An 18,010-nucleotide genomic window follows, 5' to 3' on the forward strand; every position below is an offset into this window, starting at 1 on the left:
TAAGTGCCTGGGGATGCTGTTTCCTCATCTGTAAAATGGGAATAATGACAGCAACCACCTCATAGGGCTGTCGTAAGGATTAAATGCCTTAACATTTCCAAAGTGACTGCCTGATACTGAGTATGCGCTTATAAAGATGTTTCCTTTTCATTTATTTATTTAGTTGTCATTGAAGTGAAATTCACATAACACAAAATCAACCGTTTTAAAGTGTACAAGTCAGTGGCATTCAGTGCAGTCACAATGTTGTGCGACCACCACCTCTATCTAGTCCCAAAACATTTTCATTCCCCCCAAAAGGAAACTCTTTACCCACGAAGCAGTCACTCCCCCTTCCCCCAGCCTCTGGCAACCACCAATCTGCATCCTGTCTCTATAGATTGGCCTATTCTGGACATTTCATACAAATGGAATAGTAGAATTTGTGGTCTTTAGGGATTGGCTTTTTGTACTTAGCATAATGTTTTCAAGGTTCATCCACGTTGTAGTATATAGGAGATTTCACTCCTTTTTGTAGAGGTGTTTCTTTAATGAAATATCTCACTGAATCCCCAACACAACCTGGGAAGTAGCCACTATCACTCTCCTCTTCTTACAGATGAGGAAACTGAGGCACAGAGAGGGTAGGGATTTGCTCAGCTCCCCTGCCAGGCAGCCCCAACACAGCAGGGCAGGCAGTGCAGGCACCTGAGACTGGGGACAGGGTGTCTCCCAAGGCTACCAGCGCATATTGAAGGAGACAGCAGTAGAATTACAAATCTAGGGAGATTTAAGGAGAGTGAAAATATTCTGGCACTTGCAGGATTGTGAGAGTTGAGCAGGTTTCCCCAGTGGAATTCCCGCCTCCTCTTTCCACACGTCTGGGCCACAGGGGATGAAAGGGTTTGGGAGGGAGAAAGGCAAGTGTGGGAATGTGCAGGGAGCCAGGGACAGGGTTGGGGAGCCAGGGACGGGAGAAGACAAATCAGACATCCTGATGTCTGTGCAGGTACCATTGCTTTTCAACCTCACCTGTACATCCTGCAAAGCCGGTGGGGTGAGCCCATTTCACCGAGGCTCAGAGAGGTTGAGTGGGGGCCAGGATTTGAGCCCAAGAGTGTCTGATCTCAAAGCCCAGGCATGTACCCATCCCTAGTGCCTGTCACAGGCAGAGAGCGGGTGAAAGGAGGAAGCACAGGGAGATTGCATCAGCCATAGGATGAGCGGTTGCCCAGAACCCCAGAAAGAAGCATCTCCAAACTGACTGAGAAGAGGAAAGAAAAGTGAGCCATGTCTGGAGGCACCAAGGGTGGAGCCAGGGAGGCCAGGGCCATGCAGACAGAGCAGAAGGGGAGAGGCAGAGACAAGGGTATCTAGGGAAAGCTAGGTGAAGAGAACAACAGAAGGGGAGAAACTGAGGCAGTCCCCCAGGATGCTCCAGAACAGAGCCTCAGGCGGGGGCAGAGGGCAGAGGGGCCATGCTGCCCCCACCCCCTCTCTGCCAGGGCTTGGCCCGGGTCAAACCCAGCCCCACTTGGGACCTCATTTACCCACATCCCAGCCCCTCCTACTCCTGCCCAACTGTGTTTGAGAAATCCAAGATGGCAGCAGTAAAATGTGGGCTCTGGAGTCAAGCTGACCTAGACTTGAACCCCAATTGCACTTCCTGGAGGTAGGCAAATCTCTGAACCCCAGTTTCCTCATCTGTAGAATGGGTATTGTGGGGACTCAACAGGATCATACGTCCCTGTCTGGCACATGGTGGGCTCCACAGAGCATCATCATGATGGCACTGATCAGGCTGCTATTCACCCTGCCTCTCTCGGGGGGGGATCTTGCTCCAGCTCTTGCCTCCCCAAGGCTCCCACCTCCCTTTCCTCACCTAGAAGGCTAGCCTGACTTGGCCTGTTAAACACAAGGACTATTCTAGAACCAAACAAGCCCTAGCTGAAGAGGTTCTGCCCTACCCCAGGGCCTTTGCACTTACTGTTCCCTTTGCCTGGGAGGGGACTTAACAGAAAGAAGCAGAGCTGGGATGGGGCTTGGGGCACCCAGTGCCTAGCTGGAGTTCAGTGACCACTGCTGGGGTCTCTAGGGGACATATGGAGACCAGCCGGTGAGTCTCAGGGCGCCTGCCTCCTGAGGCCCTCCCATCAGCTGTCATCCAGCCTGCCCTCCCCCTCCCTCTCCTCTGCCTGCCCGAGACCATTAGTGTGGCTTTGTTTTGAGCGCTATTTCCACTACCATGTGCTCTGGTCGCCAGGCCTCCATTAGGGACCCTTTCCTGGGGCTGATGACAGGCGGCAAACAGCTCCCCAGCGAGCCAGCCGTAATTGCTGCCGCCTCTAAGGTCGGAAATGATTTTTTTAAAACCTCACAAAGCAAAACAGACACCCTGCCGTCTGCTCTCGCCCTCCCAGCCCTCAGCCAGGAACCAAGCCTGAGGTTTCTGAGAAAGGGGGATTCAGTTAAGATACCCCCCAACCCAAGAGATACCCTTAACATGACAGGCTGGGGGAAAACAAAGTTTGGGCTCTGCTCCCTTGCTTTGAACTAGGTGTGGGGCCCCAGGGACCTCTCTAAGCCCCAGTTTCCTCCTGGGCAAGATGGGCATGTTGATGGGTGCCTGGGGTGCCTGCTGGGGTGACCATGACAGGGCTCTGACAGGAGGTCACGGGCCTCTCTAAGGATGAACATGAAGCAGAGAGAACCAGGAGACAGGAGAGGCAGGAAGAGAGCCTGACAAGGGGAGAAACTCGCTCGGAAAAGGTTCTGAGGAGGGAGGACCTTGAGTGTTCAAGGAAGGAAGCAAGTGTACTTACACACACACACACACACGCAGACACTCAGCTTCCATCTCCTTCTGGACCCACATTCCCATCATTCCCTGGACACTTGGACCAGCCCCAGCATCCTATGAGCCCAGGTACTCAGCCCCTCCCCTGGCAAACAGCCTCTCCTCCTCCGTTAGCCCTTCTAGCCTCCAAGTCCTGCTCAAGCCCCCACTTCAACTTGCAGGGCCATCCCCACCCAAAAGCCAGCCATGCCCTGTGCCTTCCCACTCAGAAACCCTCTAGGGCCGCCCCTGCCCTGGGGATCAAAACCAACCTCCCCAGCCTGTCCTCAGCATCTCCAGCTGCAGCCTGCTTTTCTGGAGATGCACATACGATCCTCCAAATGAAGCCCCTGCCAGACCCAGGCAGTCAGGAGAGGCTCCCTGCTGACCACTGGTGTCTCCTCTCAGCTCTGGTGGTCCCTGGATACAGGCAGAAAAGCAGCCCACCTCCCCCAGGAAGTCTTCCCTGACTGAACCAGGATGCAGCAACCACTCTCACTGGGAACCTCCAGAGACCTCCCTCCAGTGGCTCACTGTCCTGTATCCTGGGCTCTCACCTCTGGTTGACTGTTTTCCATTATTTCTCCCCATAACCACCCCCTGAAGACACTCACCAAGGACTTACCAGGGAAAGTGAATGAAGCTTCTTCCAAGACTGCCCCAGGTCACAGGAAAGTGTTGGGTGTGTGTGTGGGGGAGGGAGTACGCCAGAGCCCGGCTCTGCTGCATACGGGCCCTGTGTCCTGGGGCCAGTCCTGGCTCCTGGCTCCTCTCTGGACCTCAGTTACCTCCCTGGTGGAATTAAGGCTGCTTCCCTCAAGGACCACAGGTGGGCTACGGGGGCCTCCACAAACCCTCTGACACTGGATAAAACCACATGGCATCTTTCTGAGGAAACAATCCAGTTTCCATCAACAATGCAGTTCTCATCAACAATCCAGTTCTCAACAGGATCGTGACCCACCAAAATTGGGAACCACTAGTCCAGACAAGTCTCGTGTCCCTTGTGGCTTCCCCACACGGTCATTTACTCGTTTGTTCACTTCACTCATTCCACTGACATTCTTGGGTGCCTGCTCTGTGTGGGTGTCGTCACGATGCACAGGATCTGTGTGTGTGTGTAATCCTGAGATGTCACCTGAAGAGAGGAGTGTGTGTGCATGCGTGCGTGTGTGTACAGAGAGACAGAGGGAAAGGGAGGACCAAGGTGGGAGAGATGAGGACAGGGAGGGGGAGGGATAGAGCAGACACAGGGAAAGGGACAGAGAAAGAGAGATCAAATGACAGCGACAGAGATTGAGAGGAGAGAGAGAGACAAACCCACGGAGAGCGATCTGGAGGAAGAGGGGCAGGCGAGCAGGTCCCCTCGATGGGCACTGCCAGCCCCTAATTGATGGCTCTGTGCGAGGTCCCCCTCCTGGCTCCAGCTCTAACCTTCCAGATGCTCCCAGAGCTTCCACGCCTCACGTCCCAAGGGCACCAGCTTGGAGGGGGCCGGGGAAGCTGGTAGTGATGCAAAGGCAGAGGGCACCCGCCTGGCCCCTTAGGCCAGTTCAATAGACCACCTGGGCCCCTTCCCCCACTGCCATAGCTCCTCCAATCACATGTGAGCAAATATCCAAACACTCACTCCAGACTCAGGCTCAGACAAAAACAGCAGATCCCCGTAGAACACCCAGGCAGGCACGCCCCCACTCCCCCCCCACCCCGCTCCCCACTGACGATGCTGGATTTGGGTCCAGGAGCCTAGACTCTCAGCCCCGGGCTCTTTCAGCATTTTAGCATCACAGACCCTGAGAGAATCAGAAGAATCCAGGGCACCACTGTGGAACAAAGCACCTGCCCACATGCCCAGCTGGTTTGGCAGCCAGGAGAGGACAGATGAGCGGGTTAAGAGCCACAAGCTGGGCTCAGGCCTGGCTCTGCTACCCAACATCTGTGTGTCTTCAGGTAAGCCTCAGTGTCCTCATCTGTAAAATGGGAGCATCTCCTCATGGAGCAGGAGAGGATTAGATGAGAGGAGGTTGGGTAAGTGGCACGCATGGAGAAAATCACTCATAAGCACTGGCTGGTGTTTTGGTTCAGAGCCCTAAAGGCCACTGAAAGCTCAGCGCCCTGTGCTGGATGGAATCCCACGCCACTGTCGGCTCCATCCTCACCTGTTGATTGGAGGACAAAGGAAAGCACTTGGGAGGATACAGATGGAAGTATTCTAGAAGCTTAGAGCTTAGGAGAACTCAGCACTGTTCAGGTGGCAAAATTGAGACCGAGAGAGGGGCAGAGACCTGCCAAGCCACCCAAAAGGTGGAGGCAGGGGGAGGGTGGATAAAAACCCAGGTCCGATTCCCTCCCCCAATTCTGGCACTTCAACTGGGAGCTGAAATGACAAAGGAATCACTATCCCCACCGCTCAACATGGGGAGCAGCGAAGGCCTCACCCCCGCCACGTCCCCTGTGTGGGACCAGGCACCCTCGGAGTGGGAAGCTCCGTCCACCTAAGTCCTTGTCCCAGCCCCACCACTAAACTGCTGGGGGACACATCCTTACTAACCACCCACCGTGTTCTGGCTTCTCTGCCCACGTCACCAGTCTTTGCTCCTTTGGGAAAGAAGGCAGAATCCCCCTGTAGGATGTCCACCTAATAACTGGCCCAGCTTGTATACCTTCTGTGATGGGGAGCTCACTGTTGGGTACCTTCACTGCTCCAGGAGTGAGTGCCCTTCTCCAGGCTGAACATCATCCCTGCTTCTTAGCTCACCACAATGTATACTTCTATATATTTTATAAGTTTAGTTGTCTGAGCAAGAGCCTTATCTGTCTTCTTCACTGATATGTCCCCAGTGGCTACCTGGTCCACGGCAGGTTCTCAAGTGATATCTGTGGAATGAATGAATGATCAAGCTTCCAATACATGGCAGCAGCCCCCATTAGACCAGCAGTTCCCAGTATAGGGAGCACAGAGTATGAGGTGGGAGGGGACAACCTGCAGACCAGCAGCCCCCACGTCCGGTCACCCCCACACATGGATGCGCCCGTGTACCGCCTGTACGATTACGTCCTTCATGTTTTTCTATAAACTAACCCACTATGTTTTAACATCCCCGCTAGGCTCCTCTTCAGCAATCATATCTGTGAAATCACAGTTTTGATGTGCTGGTTATATTTTTCCAATCCACATTAAAATAAATGCATAACTATTAAAATGTAAGAGGTTTGTCTGCGTTCTGCCTGAAACCATCGCCCAGGTAGGACCCAATCTTGCTGAGGGCCTGGGGGCTTCTTGAAGAAGAGTTTCAACTGGGGATGGGGGAGCTGAGACCTCCGCTGGCTTCGAGAAAGGTGAGGGGACACAGCGGTGGGCAGGGGGACCCGGAGGAGCAGCAGCCCCACTGCCCCCTCCCCCACCCCCACCTCCTTTCTCCACAGCGGGTACGAGAGGGATCCCGGGGTCACCAGCTGGTAAAGGAGTGGATTTGTTCCCCCAGCGAGACTGACCCTTTTCTCTGTCTGGAAGACTCTCACTGGTGTCTGGGAGAAGAGGATACCTCCTGGGACCCCACTGCCCTCAGGGCTGTAGCATCTCACATGCACTCCAAGGGACGGGGCCCGAGTCCACCCACTGCAAGGTGAAATCAGCCTTACCCACCCCAGATGTCCTTGTCAGGGTCAGTAAGGATGAGGAGGAGTTCCAGTTTTGTGATTCTTCTACTAATAACATGGATTTCTTTTGAAATTAAAATTACGTGAATGTTTAAAATGACATTGACTTGGAATGAGCCAAAGTTGAAGAATTCAGACCTTAGACCTCTGCCTTATCCTCCTTGCCACCCATTCAGTCATTCCCTGCCACCTCCCTGGGCTGGGCATTGTGGCGGGTACCACGACACAAGGGACTCTGACCCCTCCCCACACTGGACCCCCAGCCATTACAACAGGAGTGGTGAGAGTGGCCAGATGCACTGGATACCCAGCTGGCCCCAAACTCCCTTTGGGGCTGAGAGACTCTTCCTACAATCCTATCAAACAGCTGGTTCCATCTCTAAAGTTCAAGGTCATGGCCAAGCACCAGGAGGTGGGCTTGCTTCATGCCCCCTTTCCCCTCTTTCTGACACCTACCCCCCACGTGGGCACCATCACTGTTCACACCATGTACCTCCTCTCCTTACCCACGTGATTTTCTCAACCTCCAACAGAAGCTGGAAAGTCACCGAGGCAGGGTCCTGGTCTGGGGGTTGCCATTTGTGCTGCTGCACAGCCGTGGTGCAGCATGTGGAGGTCACCACGCCCCTTCCATCACAGGGCCAAGGCTCATGACCCTGGGCCTCTCCCTCCTCCTCTCTGGGACACAATAGCATCATGAATGTGGCCCCTGGAGCCACATTCTGGGCTCCGATCTGGGCTCCAGCACTTGCTACGTGCGTGACCTTGGTAAGCCTTTAACCTCACCTGAGTCTCAGTTTCCTCATGAATACATCGGGCCAGGGAAAGTCCCCTCCCCTTAGGGTTCTTATAAGGATCAAATGAGACAATGCCATTTAAGGCCCTGGCACGACCATAAACATTTGCTTGTGTATAACTTTTACTCTCTTTGTACTGAGTTGGGTCAGGTGATCCCCAAAGCCAAGCACTAACCTCCCAGGCAGTTTGGGCACACGCTCTCTTGCCTATGGCCTTGGTCTTCCCCTCTGTGAGACGGGTAGAAGGAGATGGTCCCAGAGGCCCTACTGGCTTGGCCTGAGCCTTGGTGATTCATCCCAAGCACTCCATCTCCTGCCTCCGTGGCTGGTGGGTAGAAAGGGACCACTCTCCCGGCACCCTGGAGACTTCCCCTAACGCCCCTGCTGTCACGGTGGCATAGAGATGAATTCCCCGTCCTGCTGGCCGCCTGCGGCTCCCCTTGCTTGGGGAAAAAGGCTGAGGGAGCCGCTGATAGGCAAGGTGTCAAAAGCAATTGGTGTGAAGGACTTGGGGAAAACCGCTTGCGAGGGCCAATTCCCCACAGGAGGCCGGGAAACCCTCAGCCCAAGGCGGAGTGTTTACGGGAGTAATTGATAGAATAATCACCAACACCCGAGACAACGGCGAACACATTTTTAACATCATAACCTTCGGAAGACAGCACTCAATTTTCTGCATCTCCCAGCCACCAAACTAGCCAGCTTATTGATGGGGAGATACCAACAGTTCGGTAAGGAATGCGAGAAAGCCAGAGTCATTTTTCAGTGCACAGGCTGTTTGCCAAATGGCCTGGCGGCCCCCTCCCCCTCCCCCAGCGCCCCGCTGCTCCCTCCTGGCAGCAGAGAAAACCTCAGGACAGTGAATCACTCAATGGACAAAGCGCCGGGCCACGCCAGGATCTTTGTCTGCATTGGGGTGTATTAATAATTGAAGGTGCTGGCCTAGGGGTGTGTGTGTGTGTGTGTGTGTGGCAGGGCGGGGGTGGGAGGATGGATGTTTGCTGCAGCGTAAGGCTTCCTGGGGCTCCTCTGAGGGTCCACATACCTGTTCCAGCCTGGACTTCTTCCTGCCTTGCAAAGCCAGGCCAATCCAGCAGCCCCTGGTACCAGGCAATCTCCCATCCCTACATGTCTCATCAGGTTTGAGTGAATACTTTAGGCAGTGGCTCCCAGACTGCAGGCTGCTAGGGAATCATCTGAGGAGCTTATTAAAATGCAAATTCCAGGGTCCCATCAACAATCATTTTGGCCAGTGGGCCTGGGGAGGACCTCAGGATCTGCATTTTAACAAACTCCCTGGGTGACTGCAACGCAGGAGGTCCACAAAGATCTTCTGGAGACTTCCGCGACGGTCCAGTGGTTAAGACTCCGCACTTCCTCTGCAGGGGGGCAAGGGTTGGATCCCTGGTTGGGGAACTAAGATCCCGCATGCAGCGCAGTGCAGCCAAAAAAAAAAAACAAAAAAACCCTGCTTTCCAGACCCCTGCTGTGGACAAGATCTAGAAAGAATACTGGAGAAGGAGAATAATCCAGCTTCCTGCTTCCAACTTGCATGCGGCCTCAGCAAGATCCCATAACCTTTCTGAGTGGCTGGTTCCTCTTGATGGAATCACTGCCTTACCACTTCGCTGGGGAGCTGGAAGGGAGTTGCTTGGGTAGGGCTGGGCAGAGGAAGGAGTCCTATCACAGGACTGGCCAAGCCTGCCTCAAGGCTGTCCCAGGAGAGGCAGGCCCAGAACTACCAGACACACCTTCATTGCAGGCACAGTTCCCCAGCTCTCTGTACAGACTCAGTGACCTTGGGCAAGTCACCGGCCCCCTCTAACCTCTGTTTCCTCATATGTCCAACACCAGCCTTGCACGAATAATGTCAGCCTTAGTGAGGGGTCTTAACACTGGCAAGGGGTTTGGCAGCAACTGGCACACGGTAGGCAGTTCATAAATGTCAGCTCCCTTTCCTCCTACCCGTGCTGTGCTCATGGCAATGAGCTGACCCTGTTTGATCAGGAAAAATCAAAATAGCTGCCATTAATTGAATACCTACTGGGCACCGACACTGACCATCACCACCCCCGACCTCCCACCTCCTGATGCCTCCCTAAGAGGCAGGTATCACTCACTCCCCATTCACTACTCAGGCCTTTAAAAAGCCCTCCTCAAAGTGGGCTGAGCGGAGGTAGCAGGGAGATGGGAAGCGAGACAGATGTCCTTGCGGACCCATCTGACCACGGGCTTTCCCTGTGACAAGCCCCCAGGGCAAGCAGGCGGAAGGCATTAGGCTGGCGGCTGGGCTGGGCTCAGACTTACTTAGCTGGAGAGGTAAGCAGACACCATGCGGTTGGGGTCAGTGGACTGCTCCCCGGGAGCCCCCACTTCCAGCCTCCCACCCCCACTCAAGACACAGAGACACCTCCCTAACCCAGCCACATTTTCTGAATCAGCTGAGGACATGCGGAGCCCAGGAATAATGAAACGATCAGGCTCCAATCTGCTAAACAGCAATTTCTGGGCTTTTTCAGCACACACAGCTTTTATCAAATTGGTATTCTCCTCCGGAACACAAACGGCTTATTAGACATGACCCACTTATCCGCCACGTCTCACTATCATTAATAACAGTTTCTTTTTGTGATGAAGTGAGTGGCTCCAAGCCCTTCCTGTGGTGGCAGCTGTTTGGCCCGGCAGAGGGGCAGCAGTGGGGGCTCCTCGGCATCTACTACTTGGTGACTTTGAACCTGGCAGTGTTGGGAGATGGCAGTCTGGCCCCTGTAGAGCAGTCTGGCCTCCTCGCTTCTTGAGGGACAGAACAAACCCTAGAGGGGTGACTCGCTGGCCCAGAACTGCACGGTGGGTCAGTAAGAGAAGCCAGGTTCCCCTGCAGTCAGTGCTATGTCCTTCCCATCCAACCCCTCCCCTGGGCCTTCGCTGGACCTCCCCAGGGTTCAGTAGGCACATTACAGATAGCGGGGCAGAGCTGTGCCCTAAGCACGCCTGGCACCAGGGGGCAGGCAGAGACTGCCACACAAAGGGCAAACCCTGCTTTCCTATGGGGGGGCCACCTCTGGGCCTCAGGAATGACAGAGTGGCACCCAAATCCTTGGGGTCTGGTGCTCCAGGGACAGGATGACGGTAAACCTCAGAGCCCCAGTCCTCGTATCTCTCGGGACCGCAAACTCAGGAAAGCCCTTCCTTGGAAAACCCTCCTAGTGTAAGTTCCAACCATGCCAAGGAACTGAGAGGAGCCAGGAGGGGAGCAGAAGGAGGGATTCCCAGTTTCCTTTGAATGGGAGGAAATCTGACAGGGAGATGAATGTCCTGGAAAAAGTATGGCCTTTGCCCGACAGACCCTGGGGCCCGTCTCAGCTCAAACACTCACTTACTGTGTGACCTTGGGCAAGTCCCTTTACCTCTCTGAGCCTTGGTTTCTCCATCTGTAAACTAAGGATCAAAATAACCCTTCCTCTATTTACCACTGCTCCAGCCTGGTGGGTAGAAATTAGATGAGGAATAAGAAGGGCAGGTAAATGGTACACAGAGCGGTTACTATTTAATGTGGTAAGGAAGAAGGGTTCAGGGAGTCATGGTTCCCCAAAAGCAGAGACCCTGAGAAGGGCTTTGGAAGCCTCCCTACTCTCCGAAGCAATTCCACTCATGCGTCACGCCCCAGCAAAGCCTTCTCTGATTACCTACCACCACAGCCCTCGCTCTTCCATCAGAATAAATCACCCAGTTCTCTGCCCTTTGTGCAAACCTCTCCCCAGCCCTGGGCATACAGTGCCCAGCACTGGTGCTGTAGCCTCCCCTACCAGACTGGAAGCTCTTGTAAGGAAGAGATGGATGGAGGAAGGGTCTCCATTTTCATCTGTGCCCTGGTCCCTATACAGGAAGGAGCCCAGCTCACGGGGGCAGGGGGAGCCCCCACAGCTGCCTTTCAGACAATCCAACTCTACTGCCAACTTGGGCTCCTCTGGAGCTAGAAGGAGCTTCTGACACTCAGGCAACCGGTGCTGGGAATGTTCACTTGCTCCCTGGTTCCCACGGTGGCTGAGTTAAGATTTCCCACCTTCCAGCCCTCCAGGGCCAAAGACAAGTATGGGTGGGTGTCCTACAGAAGGATGGCAAGCGCTTCCTGATCACCCCCAAAGGCAGACAAAAGCTCCCGGCTTCCCTCTTCTCCTTCCGTGCCTCTGGCTGGAGGCAGCAATGCCAACTATTCCAATGTCTTCGAGGGGCGCCCACCAAGCCTTCATCCCCGAGATGCCACCCACCTGACGGGTGGCTGCAGCTCAGGCTACCAGTTCTCAAGAGGCGGGGTCTTCTGTTCTCCAGGACCTTTCCCAGTGGGGGAGGTGTGGAGAGGGAGGGCACAAGGACAGCTGTCAGGTTAAACCCACAAAGGGGAAAGGCAGATGGGCAGAGAGGGGTGGGTGAGCAAAGTGTGTTCACATGTGTGTGTATTTGCCAGTGTGTCTGCAGGCAGGCAGGCAAGAGTTGTGCGCCTGGGCGCCAGCTGGCAGGATGTCTGCCCTCCAGCCGTAGTGCCTGCCGGGTGTGTAGTGGGCACATGAGTGAGGAGGGGGATCTGAGAAGGTGTCTGGAGATGTGTGAGGGTAGGAGTTATGAGTGTGAGAAAGCAGTGAGTGTGGCAGTGAGTGTATCCGTGGTTGTGAATGTCTGTGTGGTCGTGGAGGTGTGTGTATCGGCGCGAGTGTGGGGGGTAGAGGAGGGAGCCCCCTGCGAGAGTGGCATCGGGGGTGCACGCGGGGTGCCCCCTCCTCCGCAGGGGTGGCCAGGGAGCCAGGGCCGGTCCACAGACCCGGCAGGGGGCGCCCCGGGACTCCCGCCACGGGCAGCGCGGGTTCGAGCCCGGGGACCGCCAAGTTGGAGCCGCGCGGCCCAGGGTGGGGTTTGGTGGGGAAGTCCGCGGGGGCGGCGACCCAACTCACCGTGGCCGGAGATGTGGTTGTCCCAGGGCGCGTGGCCGGCGGGCCGCGTGGCGCCGCCGAGTTGCAGGAAAAGTGCCAGGTAGTGGAGGGCGCCCAGCGCCAGGGCGAGCGGGGCCCCCATGGTGCGCGCTCGGGCCGGGGGCGCCGCCGCCTCACATCGGGGCTCGGCAGACCGCAGATCCCGCGCCCGCCGTCCCCTGTCCGGTGTGGCCTGGCTGCCCGGCTGCGGCTGCTGCGCTTCGCCCGCTGAACTCGGTCCGGCTCCGGCTCCAGTCCTCGCCCGGCTCCGGCCCAGCCCGGGCTGCGGGGAGCGAGCGCACGCCCAGCCGGCCGCCTCCGACTGCGGGACTCTTCCCTTCCGCGGAAGGCCACTCCGCTCGGCGCCGCGGCCGCCGCACCCCCTCCCTCCCGCCCTCCCTCCCTCCCTCTCTCCCGCCCCGAGGAGGCGGCGGCGGCGGAGGGATCTGCCGCTTGATTTACCATCAAAGTTTTGCCCAGGCTGGGGTTTTTAAAGCGGTACCCGCAACTTCTCCCGCTGGAGAGCCCGGGTGGGGGCGAGATGGGGTGGAGGAAGCCGCCCCAGGGACCCGGTTCCTGCAAAGCGTGACACCGCTGGCTTCAGAAACACAAATGCTCTCCAGCGGGGTTAGGAGAAAAACCGATCGACCAGCCGCCAGACCCAGCGCGCTCAAGACGGACTCCTCGACTTTGCTAGCAGGGCGGTGTCGGGGTCAGGGAGGCAGAAGGGGGTGGGGTGGAGGTGAGGGTGAGGGAGGATGGGAACCTGGGCTGAGGCACAGGAGACCTGGTTAGACCTGCCTGCCGCAGCCTTTGGCTCCCTGTGTGTTCGTGTCTACCCTGTCTGAGTTCCAGGGTCTTCATCTGAGAAGCGGGAATAATAGCTGTCTTCAGGGATCCTGGTGAGGATTTACAAAATCGTGTGTGTAAAGCGCTAAGCATAATGCCGCCCTCGTGGTAGGAGCTCAATAGTTATTACAGCTGTTGTTCCTCTCTCTGGACCTCAGTTTTCGTGTCTGTATAGTGGGCGTGAGGCAGGCTAGTTGCTGGGTATCCTTCTAGCTTAGAGATGCTGGGCCCTGCACAGTGGATTGGATCGCCCCCTTCTGGACTGTAGGGCTCCCTTCCTCAGACAGATGGGCATAGTGGGATGGTGGGCGGGTGGTGAGGGGGAAGGAGGTAGTGGTGAACGAAGCCACTTTCATTCCCAAGAGCAGGAATCCAGAGAGATCCTCTGATTTCTTCTCTGACTGCTTTACTGGGGCTGTTGGGACAGACCTTCAGTACAGACACAATGCGAACCTCCTGTGGCCCTATTTAAAAGAAGATTAAGCACACTACATCAAAGAAGTAGCTTCTCCGAGGCTTCGCAGCGAGTCTAGGGTGAAGTCCCTGACTCCCGGGAAGGGTCCCTCCTGCTCTCATCCCTTGTGCTTCACCAGGCATCTTTCCCGACACGGCCCTATCCGCCGCGGTTTCAGCACCACGGAGGAGGACAGCGTGAACCTCGACACCCAGCTTTTCAACCTCACCAAAAGCACCTCCTCGGGCTCTTAGACAGGCGGGTTCAGCACCATGGACAGACCTCTTGATTTCCTCCCTCGCCCCGCGCCGAGTGGCAGTCAGGGCCGGAGATGGCCTGCATCCCTCTCCAGACCACACACTGGTGAATCCAGCATTGTGGACAGCACTCCAACTTTGAGAATGAGGTTAGAGCCCGAGGAACAGCTTCCCCTCACCCCCGCCCCCCTCCCGTCTTTACTCTGTCCTCGCATACCCCTTTCCAATAATACGGCGGGCAGCACGCCAGTTGGGGCCTGTGGTCGTCAGCAACAATAGTTTATTTGAAACCAAGGACAGCACCGTAAAGTGTCGCGCACTTACAAATACTGTTTCTGCACAACTGCCCTCACTGGACAGGACCGGCGGGGCCGCTCTGCCTTCAGCATTGCGGACAAAACCCCATCATCATCCTAGTTCCTTCACGCCCATATTCTCTGGCGGAAGGGGCTTTTTTTTTTTTTCTTTTTTTTCCCCCCTGATTAACTTAATTCTCACTTCCTTCCCACACAGAGGTGGTATTTAGGCTATCCTCGGTTGGCCAGGCATCTTGGACCCTACGATAGTATTTCCTGATTCATTAATTCACTTGACTCTCACTTCTAGTGTAATGGGCTTCATTGCTGCCACTATAAAGATGAAGAAACTGAGAATCTTCAAGAGCACATAGCAGCCCCAAGACTGAAATCCAGGATTCTTTCAATCCCAGGCTGAAGCCTCTCCACAAGAATGTGATGGCAGAAATGGGGCCCAAACCGTGGGCTTTCTCCTCTTAAACCTCAGATTGGATGGAAGTGGGCAGAGGCAAGGGGACAGGGAAAGAGAGATTAGAAGAGACAAGAGAAAACAAGAGACTCTGCTTGTGGGCTGCAGAGGAACGAGGTCAGGGCGGGACAGTAACCCACTGACTGACCTTCAGGAATCCTTTTTTCTCATAGTCTGGGATGAGGTTAAACCCCATAACCTCTGAGATTGCTTCAAGGACAGACCTCCAGGGACTTAATGAGTTTGAAAAGGCTCATGCTGTAATGGCTCTGCTCAAAACCCTCCAATGGCCTTGTTTGTTACAGAAACCTTGACGTTTCTGGTTTGCATTCAAGGTCCCAGCCTCATCTCTTGCATATACCAGGCATCGTTCCTCACACGTTCTCTCCCTGAACATGCCCTAGCTCCATCATGTCCATACCTTCCCAGTACGTCCCCCTCCACATGCATGTCTTCCCCTCTGTCCAGCTAAGTCTTCCATTGGCCAAGGTTCAGTCTGCAACCCTCACAGAAGTCATCCCTGCTGCCTTCCCCCAATCTCCGAGCCTCTGTTGGCCCATTACTGTCTATCCAGTGCTGTGCTAAGAACTTTACTTATCCCACTTAATCCTCAGAACTACCAAGTCATATAGGGTAGAATAGTGTGGTTATAGTGTGGACTCCAGTTTTGAATCCTGCCAACTGCTAGCTGTGTGACTTTAGATAAGTTACTTAACCTTTCTGTGCCTGAGCTTCCTTATCTGTAAAATAAAGCTAATAATACCTCCATCACAAGATTATTGTGAGGATTAAATGGCTTGCTACATGGAAAGCACTTAGAACATTGCCTGACACATAGTAATGCATAGGAAGTGCATAGCCATATACATATTGGTTATTATTATTACTGTTATTATTATTATTTACAGATAAGTAAACAGATGCTCAGAGAGGTTAAGTGTCTTCCCCCAGTGTCTCACAAGACAGTTGTACATCTGTGATATGCTTGATTCCAGAGCCGGTACTCTTGGCATAATAGCTAAGCACATCCAGTTCAACCCACCAAGCTTAGGAAACTAAGACCCAGAGAGGATGAATGAATTCCTCAGTCACACAGCCAACCATGACAGAACTGGATCCAGGACCTCTGTCTCCCAGCTCAGGGCTCTCCCACAATACCATACTGTCCCCTTTGTATTTCTTGCAACACCTAATATATACTTTACAGTTTATAAATCACATTTACATCCATGCTCTCATATAATTCATGCAACAACCCCTAAGGCCACTGTTATTACCTTACTTCTTTTACAGGTCAGGAAACTGAAGCTCAGAGAGATGAAATAACCTGTTCAATGTTGCACAGGGAGGTGGGGGCAAAAGCTGGATGTGAAAGGATGAATCCTCAGCCCATATTCCTCCTCTGTGTAATTTTGCCTCTTTTCTGCTTTGTGAGCCAAGTGCAAACTGCAGACACTGTGGAAGCTAAGAGCCTAGTGGAGACACAAGGTAAAAGAAAACTATTCCAGGAAATAGTCTCTAGGAATTCACTAGGGCGGGTAACTGTTGTCACTCATTTCACTCTGGGAATACTCCAGGAGATAGTAAGCTTCCCATCCCTGGAGGCAATTAAACAAGCATCTAGTGGTCACGTGGATGCCAGGAGGCAAATATCACTGCTATTTCCATGACCCAAATGAGGCTCAGAAAGTGAACATCACGCTAAGTATCTCAGTCAGGAAAGATGATCTTTAAAAAGTGCCCCCCAAGCAAGGGGTCTGGCACTGTCCCCTGCCTCTGACCCAAGCTTCCTGGAGAGTGCCCTGCCTCCCCTTGACTCAGGGAGGCCACCCTCCCTTTCCTCCTTGAGAGGTGTCACTTGAGCACCATGGCTCTGTCAGTGGTAACAGCCGTAAGATTTGTCCTTTTAATCCAGAATCAATAACAAATTTCATTTAAAAATAAATTAAACCAGGCATTGGAAATCATTCACCGTGTGGGCCAGGGCCCTATATAGCGCCGTCTAAATGGCTTCCTTCTGCTCATCTATCAATGCCAAGAGGGGGGAAATACCTAAGCCGCCTGATTCATGGAGAAACTACTTGAATGTATCAGCTCCTAACAATGAACAATTGAGCCCCAAGTTGCCCCTTTTAACACGCCAATAGCATGTGGAGCGCGGCTTCATGAGAGCTTATCGGAGACCCCACGGTCGCTGGCTTGGAGGGAGCCCATTTATAAGGGGCAACAATGGCTTCAGTATGTAGCCGCCTAATTTCCAGAATGCATTACTGAGCTCAGAGGAGCAATGGAATTCTATTAAACTCTTATCTGCCGTGGGAGGGTATGAAACTGGCGGGGAAATCCAGACTTAGAAGAGACATGCCCAGAAAGGACTGGGGCTGACCCTAGGAGGTGGGTGAGCAAACCCAGAGGGGAAGGGGGGACAGGCGGGGCCCTGGGTGGGTGAAAATATGTGCATTAATAGAGCTCCGGTTTCCAGCGATTACGTTTACATCAGCGAATAAAACTTGGCAATAAAACATCGGAGCTGCGTCTCAGACAGCATTTCCTTTTACAGCCTGGTGTATTTCACTCATTATAACAGGAGGCAATGAGCTTGAGGTGTCCCCATTTCTCCCCCTTTAATTAAATTTCCTAAATTACTGCCCAAGATTTGGATAAAGCAAAAGACTTACGGCTCTACTAATCGCCATCGCGGCTCCCATCCCATCAGTGTGGTGGCCCTGACTGTATCAGGATCCAATATTATTAAAGTGAAATACTGTGCGCATTGCCTGCTGGGCTCTGGTTTGTAAAAGGAGATGCAGCCTCAGGAGAGGAATTGGCCCAGGCTCAGAAAACAGGCCTGGGTTCTGGGACTGGCTTTGCCATCTTGCTGTGTGACCTTGGGCAAGTTACTTCCCCACTCTGAGCCTGATGAGTTCCCTTTCTCCCAGACACTCATCTGCAGGCTTTTAGAATTGATTGGGAGCTAGGATACCCCTTTGAATGCACACTGGCATGAGTTAGGGAGCTTTAAAAAACTAATAATGTTCAGACCACGACCCTCAGATTCTGACCCAACCGGTCTGGGTGAGGCTAGGCCCGGGTATCAGGCTTTTTTGAAATTTCCCAGGTGATCCAAGTGCACAGCTGGAGTTAAGCACCACCAGCCTAGACACAGAATTATGAGATGTTAGTGGACTTTAGACTCTCTAGGGAGGCTGGTTGTGCCTGCAGAGCCCCAGGCCCCACTTCTGGGGGTTCTCTTCCAGTCTGGTTGGGGAGATATCTGGGAATCTGCCAGCTCACCAATCTCCCAGTTGTACCTTGTGCAGGGATCCAGCGGGCCACAGTGAGGACCCCAACAGGATGGGAGGACAGAGCCTCCTCCTCTTCTGGTCCTTGAATTGGGCCCAGCCAGCCTCTTGGGGTGAGGGGACCACCTGTCCCAGCTCTCATCTGCA

General features: G+C 54.2%; 1 protein-coding gene across 1 annotated transcript in view; it reads right to left on the reverse strand.

Moving 5' to 3' along the window:
• Positions 1-12,556, reverse strand: part of VSTM2L (V-set and transmembrane domain containing 2 like) — a 36,449-nt gene extending 23,893 nt beyond the window's left edge. Inside the window, exon 1 of the mRNA XM_057702653.1 lies at positions 12,219-12,556. Within this exon, the coding sequence (XP_057558636.1) occupies positions 12,219-12,339 (121 nt within the window). The 5' untranslated portion in view covers positions 12,340-12,556. The remainder of the gene's footprint in view (positions 1-12,218) is intronic.
• Between the last annotated feature and the right edge of the window lie 5,454 nt (positions 12,557-18,010).

The sequence above is a fragment of the Hippopotamus amphibius genome, chromosome 12, assembly GCF_030028045.1.
Source record: "Hippopotamus amphibius kiboko isolate mHipAmp2 chromosome 12, mHipAmp2.hap2, whole genome shotgun sequence".
NCBI classification, from domain to species: domain Eukaryota; kingdom Metazoa; phylum Chordata; class Mammalia; order Artiodactyla; family Hippopotamidae; genus Hippopotamus; species Hippopotamus amphibius.